Below are 11805 nucleotides of genomic sequence, written 5' to 3'. Positions count from 1 at the left end.
AAGCATGCAACAAAATCAGTCTGTAACTCATAATTATCCTAATAGCCCAGCTCCTGGCTCAGATTCATCTGACTGCAGTGTTTATGCAGGTAGGCTAGACATGATTTTGTCAGTAGTTGGGAGCCTGTTCCTGTCATGCCCTGTTATTCCTGGTGGGGGTGAAGTGCTTGGGGGGGGGTGTGTGTCTGGTGGTCTGTTTATAAACTTGCTGTTTTGCCAGTGACGGGCAGTGGAGTAACTTCCCCTGCAATTATGCAGGTAGATTGAAGGAAAGTGGCAACCTCTTAATTGAGAGCTGCACATTAACTGTTGTGCAGCTATGGTGGCAGACACAGCATGTCATGCAACACTTACACCAGAGGAAAGAAGTGGCTGTGGTGCGAACTGTGGCCCCGTGCACAAATGGCACTGAACACACGCTGGTATAGAAGAATTGTCCATTCCTCAAGAACCTGCAGCTATTCCACACCATGTATTCCCTCCTCATTAGCTAGCTGTCACAGAGGAATTATGGACAGAAACAGGCACAAGATGGAACAAAACTAACCATAAAATGCCAGCTTTCTACTTTAAAAATAATTTCAATAAAAAGTTACCTAACTTATATTTATTTGTAAAATGCTATATTATATATAGCAAGAGCACATCAGTATAACAAAGTACCACTGTTTGGAACCACTAACAACATATTTTCTACAAAGAACTATAAGCAGCACATTTCAGAGCAACAAAACTTCAGTGCTTCTTTACAAAAGGAGGAAAATTAGTAAGGCACTTCCTCTAGGGTGGTAATGGTAAAAGCACCAGTATCCTGTGGGGCAATACGATAGTAACAAAAATGTTAAACAGACTTACTATGCAAGACAAAGGCCTGGATGCTCCTAGGAGCAGCTTGTAATAACACTGGTCTAAGCCAGAACGAAACACAGCAGCATAGTATGAGACTTAGTTTGTATTTTACCTTTTTGTCAATATTATTAAGGAAAACTAACATAACCAGGTCCAAAGCAGGGCAACAGAAGGACCTCCTGCAGTCATCAGGACATCCTACCTGTCACAAACTCTTTGCTAAACCAGTAATACACTGAATGGGCACAGCCCTTGTGGCTGGGCACATATCCAGGCTTGGCTATGCACCTTCCTAGAGCAGTCAGACACTTCTGTCCAACAGGAAGCCAGCAATCCACCACAGACATTGCTCTCCCCAAATAGTGGGGACTCTGGCATTCTCCATTGTAAGCCCAACAGGCTGAAAAACTCAGTAACCACAGCACTTACGTGCTGTTGCAGTCACCTTTAGTGATACTTTCCCTAAGAATTCTAGTTGTCTATATGATTTTGGAGTTCAGGAAGACTATACTTACTGAAACTATTTTAAAAGGTACAAATTTGACTTGGCAAAGAAGAAAAATACCCATAACTCAAAAAAGTTAGGCAGCCTACAAAATGGGCAAAAATTCTTCACATTCCAATACATTCTTTTGCAACCTATTTTCTAACAAACGTCTGCTCCTTTACATTGTCTACACATGAGAAAATCTAGAATTTTTTCTTAGTTTAGGAGTTACTATATTAGCATACTAACTATACACCTGAAGCCACATGTTAGAAATTCTTTGGATGTGCTGTGCTAGTAGTCTTTCAACTTTCAGTAAACATAAGTTTATTCCAGTGAAATATATTAATTTTCCATAGTGAATATTTCTCTATACTACAGCCCACAGGTCCAAATTGCTATGACCACACACACACTTGCACTCCTGTCCTTTATAAAATAAGCTTTAATATTTTTAGCCTCTCAGTTAAAAAAAAATCTTTTAAAAATAATTTAAAGTTATACTTATTGACTATTCTGGGTTAACTACTCACTGACAAAACTGTAACTCCATGGGATCTCTCCCACCTTTAGTTGTTCCATTCTAGCCCAAGGCATACTATCACTCTCTAGCCAAGACTGAGTTGTGCTGATTAAAAAAAAAAAAAATTAGATATACTCAAGCTTTTGTAGGGATAATAATCTTGGATAGGGAGGTGAAACATTCTGTTGCTCTTCCTTTTTAAAATTGTGAATAGAAGACAAAATTCTCATTGTGGATCCTCTGTCCTTCAGAGATGGCAGTGCCAATTCCAGTGTCCAGAGTAGTGGCCAGTTGAAACGTCATCTTTGCTTCTTTGGGTTTATACAACTAGCGGTTCCCAACACTGTGTTAACTTTTCCTCGTTGACTGTGTTGACAACGACATGGTCGCAATCATACTGTGTGCCTCCTGAAAAGAGAAATTTCAAATTTGTCTTTAGAATTAGAGACAAATACTCTGTGTTTCAGAGAAAATCTAGCAAGAGCTGGCGTAGACAGTTTCTCTTCACCTCAAGGCACTGAAATGATACACGTGTTTTCATCACTGCCTGCTTTTGGAATTAATTTTGAAACAATTTTTGAATTAATCAGGATCAGCCTGCCTGATCCTCTCCACCCCTTCAGTAATTCAGTTCCTTGGCTTTTTCAGCCTGCATGGGAAAGGAAAGAAACACTGCAATGCAGCCAGGTGTAGCTCCTTTAAGGCTGTCACTTCCCAGAAGTCACACTTGGCTATTTAGTTTCCCCACAACAGTCCCTCAGTTGTAACTCCACTCTAAAAATGTTTACATGATGAAGGTAAGTCCTGCTGCTAACAGACAATACATGTGTGATCACGTCAGCAACAAGGTCTACACTCATTTACTCTTTGCCATTATAATCCTTTATTTGACCAGCTGCATGCACAGAATATTACCCAACGTTCAGCTGTTTCCACTGGTAGCTAAACATATCTGAATGCAAAACAGAACCCTTTCTTAGAGGAGCTTAATTTAATTACGTGATGCAATGCCAAACATGTTCCCATAAGAAGAGTACCATTAATATTCTGACTTAAGAAACTCAGAAGCAAAGAAAACTTTGACTAGAGCTGAAAGTCAGAATTGACATTTTTTTCCTCAGATCTGCTATGTACTGTAGAAGTGTAGGACACATGCATCTCCTGTAGTACTACACACCTGCAACAGGAGGTAGTATTCCCATTGGAAACACCCATCTGAGGCAACCATTTATACAAAGCATGCCAGTATACTCCCACAGACACTGTCTTTTTGTTCTGCACACCGACTGCCTCACCCTCCCTGAATGAGCAAAAGACAAGCCTGGCAGCTGAAAGCTTATGATCAGTAACAAATATGAATTCTAGCAGACCTCATAAAGAAATATACTATGCACCTGGAGTCCTGCATGGGCAGGCACATTTAAGAACAGCTCTTCTGTACTAAGGAAATACTGACTCAAGCTCAGCTGTTCTCCACTTCAGGAATTTGGGGGATGCTTTCTGGTGCCACTGTCCCAAATCAGAAGGCTAACAAACATGATTTCTCTCCTTGCCAGTGCCAGGCAATTACTAAAAAGCAGTAGAGAGATATACAACTTGCAAAATTCTTCAGAAAGGGGGGGAAAAGTCAATAACATTGGCTACATAGCTCAGTTATCACTGTGAGTGCAAAAATAATTTTCAGCAGTATCTGATAGAATGTAAACATGTTAAAATGGAAGAAGATGGGATTTTTTTTTTACAGTGGATAAAGAGACTCTTTACTTTGGTAGGGTGGTGCTCTGGACAAGGCTTTGTGCTATGCCAGTATATCCACAAGGTGGCAATGGTAACTGCACAGTTGAACAACTGCATTCATTTGCTGAAGAATTCTTTTAACACTCAATTTGTGGTCCAGAATGGATCAGGAGAATTGGCAGAAACAGGTATTTTTCCTACTAGGTTTTCTCCAGTAAAAGCTAAAAGTACCTACTCTTTCGAATTTACTGTACAGATCTACTTTTTTTTTAAGGTAAGAGTGCATGTATACTTTCACCACCAGACCTATCCATTGTAAAGTTCTTCAATTATAAATGCAGAATACATAATTGCTTTTAACATGATGAACTGAAGAAAAGGCCGTGCAATAGTATTTCTGCTTGTTTGATGCAACTAAGAACTGACTTTAGGAAAAGGCATGGCAGTCATTGTGACTAAAGGTTCCCTGAACTGGAGTCCTCTTGATAAGTTTATAATTAATCATCACTAGCTTTTTATGGCAGTAAAGAGAATTTTTGACTATTTGTGCTACTGTTGTGTTCTGGTCAGACATCAGGTAACCCTTTTCTCACAGTTCTGATAGTCCTACCCAGTTGAGGCAGATGATTGTCCTGCTCTGCTCTGGTACAGTCTCAGCTTGAGTCCTGTGTGCAGTTTTGGAGGCCACAATATAAGAAGGATATAAAACTATTAGAGAATGTCCAAAGGAGGGCCACGAGGATGGTGAAGGGCCTTGAGGGGAAGCCATATGAGAAGTGGCTGAGGTCACTCGGTCTGTTCATCCTGGAGAATAGGAGACTGAGGGGAGACCTCATTGCAGTCCACAACTTCCTCATGAGGGTAGGCGCAGAAGTAGGCACTGATCTCTCTCCTCTCTGGTGACCAGTGACAGGACCCAAGGGAATGGCATGAAGCTGTGCCAGGGGAAGTTTAAGTGGGAGAGTAGGAAAAGGTTCTTCACCCAGAGGGTGGCTGTGCACTGGAACAGGCTCCCCAAGAAAGCTGTCACAGCACCAAGCCTGTCTGAGTTCAGGAAGTGTTTGGACAATGCTCTCAGGCACATGGTGGGATTCTTGGGGTGTCTGTGCAGGGCAAGGAGTTGGACTTGGATGATCCTTGTGGTCCCTTCCAACTCAGGATATTCTGTGATTCTATGAGTCTTGTCCTTTTTAGTTCCAAAGTGTTGACTCTGATATCTTTCTAGTTGGGTGGGTTTGGGTTTTTTTGGTTTTGAGGTTTTCCTTGGTGTTTTATTTTTTTTTGGTTGGGTTTTTTGGGTGGTGTGGTGGTGGTATTTGTAAGTGATGTACTTAATGCCACGGCATCATACAAAATTAATTTTAAAACAGCTAAAAAAAATTAACAGCTATAGAAAATGATTGTTCCCCTCACCCAAAAAGGCAGTTTTGTAAGAACGTATGATTATGCTAATTCTGTTAATCATTCCATTTGCTGCTTTTTCAGACCTTCTATGAAGCTATAAAAACAAAGTTCAGAAACAGTATCTACACAAATCAAATTACTATGACAAAAGTGACTCCAAAACACACATCAATTGTGCAGAGACCTTTGGCTACCATGGCAGATTCTCATGCTTGCAATAAAGGTATAGCCTTTTGCATCTAATCATATCAGTGTAAAAGCTTGCTTTTGCTTTCCTAATATCCTTTGGCTATTGCATCTACAGCTACTATATAAGAAAATTTGCTCTATTCAAATTAAAGTTAATGAGAAGTTAGGTTGTTCTTGCTTCAGCATTTTAAATAATCATATTCACATCACCCAAAAATTAACTGAGGATATCTACAGTGAGTGGACACTGAGAATACAAGATAAGCAAGTACTGTGAGTTACTAAATTGTATATAGGAAAAATGAAATTAAGTCCTAGGGCCTGTATAATTCAGGAGGTCAAACAAGCTGATCGGGTCTTTTTTGCTTCTAGATTAAAGTAACTAAAGCACCATCCTTAATTTATAGGCACATTTACTACCTATCCCACTGTAAATACCGTGTAATTAAGACCCAATGTAATAAGATAAATAAGATAACATTTGCTTACCTTTGACATCTAAAACCAGCTTGGGTTTCATCTTGCTATAAATCCTGCCATCGGGACTAATATGCCAATATTGTTTGTCTTCATTCCGCTCAAATGACAGACCAAGTTTAGAGCCAGGAGTTATAAGATTTCCAACAATTGTCAAGCAGCAATCCTCTGCCATCTGTATCATCAGAAAGGCAACAGCAATTATTCAAAATGGCCTTACTTCTAGTATCCACTGTTTTTTTATCGGAGAGGAGAGATGTCATCAGATAAGAAGAGAATTCAGGAATTACTTTCCCTCAAGGAACGTATTTTTGACCTGAACACAAGACTACTTATTTTTCTTTTGTTCCTGTTTCTGCTGAGACTCTCCACTACACAGGAAGATTAAAATAACTATGCTGTATCAGATCAAAAGGTACAGTTAACACCTCTCTCTAGCAGTAGCTAATAACAGATGCTGAGGAAGACTACATGCACTCTACTCTTGTATGCAGTATGTTCCTGGTTATCTCACCAAGTCTACAACAACTGCCAGCCTGGGCTTTTCCATGCAGACCCAATACCTCTAATGCTTGTTGTCTGTCACTACCCACCAAGATCAGTGGTGATCATGGTTTTACATGAACACCCTTCTGTATCATAACCCTTCTGTGGCAAGAAGTTCCAAATCTTGCCTAATACTTAAAAAAAAAAAAAAAAAGATACGCAACTACTAGTTTTATTTGATGCTTTCCTCACCCCTCCATTTTTTTAAGGGATGTCCTGTCCACACTGTTTGCAGACACTTCAAATGTATCATCCCTCAAAGTGTCCCCTTTACAGGCTAGAAAGTCCTAGCTCTTTTGTCTCTTCCTGACACAGAAGCCCTCCATCTCCTCTGCACAATTTTTTTTGTTCAGTCATTTCTAGTTCTGCAGTAACCTTTTGAGATAAAGGATGTAGCTACACAGTATCAAGTGTACAAATTTCACAGTGTATCACAATATTTCCTTCCTTGTTCTACTCTTTTCCTAGTAATTCCTATTACTTGATTTTAAAACTCTGCAAATGTCTTCTTGGTTAAAAAAAGAACTGGCAAAAATCAAGCTTACTTCAAAAGATTATTAAGGCTGTAGTAAATAGCAGTTAATTATTCTAGATGAACAGTGATTTTCAATAGATCACCATAAACTGCACCTTTTAACTACTGAATGCACTTCTGTGGCAGATTAAATGCCCATCTGTCATTGTTGATATGCCCTTAAACTATTTTTTGCCAGTATTTCTCAAAGCACTACTTTCTGAAAAACTAGTACTTCTGACTATCATAACCCAGAATTCAGGTAAGTTGATTTAGTTCTGCAGTTCTGAAATCTGTATCTAAAACATTCTCTAGTGGGACTACAAAGACTCCAGTCTTACACGTTACATCCATTAAGCCAGTACTGCATCTATCTCCAAGAAACACATGAAGAGTGAGGAGACCTGAATTTTTATCTGCTATTCATATCTGTTTCTGACAAAATGAGCAGAATGACTTTCATATCCTGCTTACTGGTTATCCCACATACTTAAACAGGCCTTCCTTGAAAACCTCAGGCATACCTCAAGGTACTGTGACTCAGTGAGATGACCCAAGCTTACGAGAAGAAAGGCACAAGTTCTTCCAATGACCTATGTCTGCCTGCATGCCTACCCACCCAGGAGCTCAATTTTTCAATTTTCTTCTTACTATGTGGTACAAACCAATTTTTGTTTTGTGCAAAGTAGATTTACTACCATTCAACAGAAAGATGGCAGAGCTCTGTAAGATTTCAGTCACTTAAGATCAGCGTTGCCAGCTTGCACTCCACATAAGCTACCTGACTGCTATACAGCACGAGCTGTGTATTTTTTGTGCACAGAAAAACTGCTTTATGAGATACAGAAACAGGGACAAAAACCAGGAGCATTTATCTAAAGCCATATAATACCACGCTGTCTCAATATGAATACTTTCAGTGGTGTTTGAGAGGCACCATCAAAAGATAAGTCTTCTGTATGCAATATTAAAGCTTTTAGCTTACTTTGCATCATTTTGCTGTCTGCGTAAATCCCTTTTACAACTGCATGTGTCCTGTAAACATGTCCGAACAATGCCTTAGCTTATTAACAGTAAGATTCTTCCCTCCAGCATAGATGACATAGTTTTAAATGGCTCCTTTGAAGTTATACAATCCTACAGAAAAAGTTCACATGATTCTTTGCAGTCCAGCTATTTAACAGTATTAAAGTAACTTAATTTTCTTTTGGCTGGCATCCCTACCTAAGACTTTTCAAGCTTAAACATTATATGAACTGCACATACCTCTGCTCACCTCAATGACAGTTTGCACATGATTAGTTTTATGGACTGTGAGAAAAGTAGGGTGTGATCTGGAAACTTGTACAGAGGAAAGGAAAAGGATGAATTTGACAAATACAGGGATAACCAGAAAGCAAACAAAAACCCACAAAACAAAACAAAAACCAACAAAAAACCCACCCCACAAAAGAAGAGGATTTTATCTTTAAGCTTGCCTGAATGCAGAAGAGTATATAACCTACATTACACTAATTGACCTACCACAAGGTATGCATAGTTCAAACATTATCAGGAAGGGTCTATTTTAAAAGGTCTCTCCTGCTTTGACACTTTTGTGATATTTTCACTGTGGAGAAAGAGGGCATGAACATGGAAAGAGCTCATGAAGTGAAGACAATGGTCTTCTGGTGTTGATTGTACTTCTGAGGCTACTATTCTTTAGAAGACAATAAATCATAACTATAATCTCTCAAAATTTCAATTATATATATTAAAAAAAAAAATCACACTACTAGTTAGTGTCACCAGAAAAAGCCAGAGTTCAATTAAAATAAAAACTCACTAAAAACACTCCCCTACAGCAAGATTATATTACAGATGAAACAGAATATGCCTATAAAATAAATTAAGATGATGTAGTAGGAATTAAATTCAGAAAGCCCTACTATTAGAGAGGAAAAGAGAAGATGCACATTGAACTTGAACCTTACCCGGCACCTTATGAATCCATCCTGATAAACCCAGATTTGATCATCTGAGTCTGTATCTTCTGCAACCTGTATTCTGAGAAGATTCAGATTATCTAAGTTTCCATCAGGTGACATGAATTTTCCTGTTTCCTTGTTTCGAAGCCTGAAGTACACACGTTTCTGCAGAAAACAAAAGAATTCTTTAACCACAGAAAACACATCTTGCTCTTGGTTAACTTCAGAACAATTACTGTCAGTGCTGAACCCCATGCCTCCCTCTTTCTTTCAGAAAGCTTCGCTTTTTTATTTGAGAATTTACATTTGAAAGCCCATAAACATTTTGGACAAGCTTTGAGAACTCGCTATTCTGCATGGAGAGTTTTAGGCTCACCTATGCACTGAAATCAGCACACAGAGGAAAGCTAAGAATCTTTAGTTCAGAGCAACACTAACTTCTCTCTGCTACCTCCTTGTACAGATGCTCTTAGCTTCCATTAAGGGTGCACTTCTGCAGTGCTGCTTATTTCACTGGCAGCAAGTATTTCACTGCACATTCATGCTGTGGCCTGTTAATTTACATTTCTGTTTAGACAAGCTCTCAGTAGGGCAGTCAAAATGTATTATTCCTAACTCTGCTTAAGACTATACAAAGACAACACTATGACAGCAAGCAAATATATTTGGTTGCAGGTACAAGTAAACTGTGAATTAGACAAAGCTGTTTCTTCAATAAAATATAGCTCAAGAAGAATCTCAGATGTTAAAGCTCCCAGGACTGCCACACCATTGGACAAAGTCACCTGGTCCTTACTTAGAGAACAAAATGAAAAAGGCACCACAAGAATAAATTTTGCATAAGATTTGCAAATTATTCTGCCAAGTAATAAGCAGGGAGGGACCTTCCCTCCTAAATCAACACAAAAATCACTACTAATTGAAGTATCTTTTTTTTTTTTGACCAATTTTCTTGATGTTAGAAAAATAATGCAGATAGTACAGACAATATGCCAGTAAGCAGTTTGGGTGCTAATTATGAAACAATTTCAAATAATTCATATATAGTAGTTATAGCCATTATTTGTTAATCCTTAGTTAATCCTTATATGCTGTCTTCTATACTTTGACTTAAAGCTTGATTAATGAACAGTTTAAGCATTATAACTGCAAAGCCATGTAGCATAATCAAATAGCTTTTATTACAAGTGAAACTGTAGAGTGATTTCTTTACACAATTGCCATTACTGAAGCTTGTGACATGCATCAAGGCTGTAATGCTGCTTTCAACTGTATATCTTCCCAACCCCACTACAAAATATAAATTAGTACTTGATAAGCTCATGTCAAAGCCTACTCACCTGCAGTAAAGGTCTCAGAGAACCTATCTGACAATAGCCACTTGCTTTATACCAGTCTGGAATTTCATTCGGTGTTAACAACATCTGACGGCCCCTGTAATTACTATGTTCATAAATTATCCATCTACGAGTGAAAAAAAAAAAAAAGAATATTTTTACTGCCAAATCCTTCTTTAGAATCAATAAATGGGTTTAACAGAATCTGTCCCACAAAGTAGTAGTGTTTAGCTTTGCAAAGTCAATGACCTTCTTTGTAAGAGGCTTTGAAAAATAATAAAATCGTGTCCTGATCCAATGTATTCATTAAGATGAATACATTGGAGTTCAAATTTTAAAGTCCTGTTATTTAAAAATTAGAAGCTGAAGGAAACAAAGCATTTTCTTGGGAGAACTAAACTTTTAAATATCATCTATTTTCAGGAGGCACTGACTCCTCAGGGAGCACAGATCTATATGCTGCATATGCCATATATGCTAGATGGCTGCAGCTGCAGAACCTAAAGTTTCGTGTATCTAAATTTGGCCTGAGGCATGTGGGAAAGAATTGCTATGGATTCAGACTGCAACAGGGAAATACTGAAAACTGCATCAGGGTGAAGCTCTCGGATGTTTTGATAGAGGTTTATTTCAGAACACCTTTCTTCTTTCCAAATACCTGAAAGGGGGGCAGGGAAGAGACAAAGAGAGAGCAAGAGTGCATACAGAAAAATTTTTCTTTAGCGTTCACTAGCACACATCCAACTACACTTACAATCACACACTGAGTGTAATCTGTCAGAACCCAACTTCTGATTCTCTACTATTGGCACAGACAGTGAATTACAAAGAGGCTTCAAAGTAGGCTACAATACAGTGCAATTTGTAGAGTTTTCTCACACTGATTTGCTGGAACTGTCAAACAGCCATGGGTTTTTGAGTACATGAACACTCAATACACACATTTTCCTGTTACCTCCTTCCTCTGACTGGTTTGTCAGCAAACATCTATAACTAGAAGCACACTCATCTTAATTTCAGTGTTTTTCACAGCCTAATACATATCTATCCTGGGTATGAAATTAGGAGAATTATAAATGGAGGTCTCTTAGCAAAGGATGAGGAGATGAAATTCCCCTTCAATAAGGGAGGCAGTAGGGGCAAGGAAACTAAACCTTGTATTTTGACACATTTCAGCAGCTGACACTGCTGTAATGAAATCAGAATTTTCAAATTGTATTCTGTGTTTCCAGCGATTCACCAGAAAAAAAACCACATATATGCACTGGACAGGAAACACACACAATTCACAACTCCATTACCCAGAATCACAGTAACCATGTTATTGGCAAAGAAGTAACTTGATGTTTGACTTTATGTTATGGAAAGTGAGAATCAGCTATATTGTGGTTAGGATGAAAGATACTGAAATCTCAGGAGGTTTCAGAATACAGAACATGTACCTTTTATAACCTTTGTTTCAAAAGTTCAGTTCAATGAGCTAAGGAAACCCTTTGACCCGCTTATCCAGATGGAGGAAATGGTTTGCTCTACAGATCTGGTATTAGCTATCCACTTGAGGGCAGTCTTAAGCTTTCCAACAGCATCTCTCTAACACACTCCTTGGAAATTTACCTCTTCAAAAGAACACATTTAAATGCAAAGCAATAGTAACGTGGATCTATTGTTTAAAAAAAGTCGTATTCTTTAACGTAGAAAGAAAAAAAAGAACATATACTTGAGACAAATATCTGAGAGGTTAAAAACAGAGAAAAAAATAAAAAGAGAAATGTAAC

General features: G+C 38.4%; 1 protein-coding gene across 1 annotated transcript in view; it reads right to left on the bottom strand.

Moving 5' to 3' along the window:
• Positions 1 to 475: 475 nt before the first annotated feature.
• Positions 476 to 11805, bottom strand: part of CRYBG1 (crystallin beta-gamma domain containing 1) — a 45006-nt gene continuing 33676 nt past the window's right edge. The window contains 4 exon segments of the mRNA XM_027632187.1: positions 476 to 2267; positions 5679 to 5841; positions 8700 to 8858; positions 10034 to 10157. Coding sequence (XP_027487988.1) covers positions 2179 to 2267; positions 5679 to 5841; positions 8700 to 8858; positions 10034 to 10157 — 535 coding nt within the window. The 3' untranslated portion in view covers positions 476 to 2178.

Source organism: Corapipo altera, unplaced genomic scaffold, assembly GCF_003945725.1.
Source record: "Corapipo altera isolate COAL_440 unplaced genomic scaffold, ASM394572v1 2b, whole genome shotgun sequence".
NCBI lineage: Eukaryota > Metazoa > Chordata > Aves > Passeriformes > Pipridae > Corapipo > Corapipo altera.
Note: the sequence above shows the minus strand (reverse complement) of the source record. Positions and strands in the feature narration are given on the sequence as shown.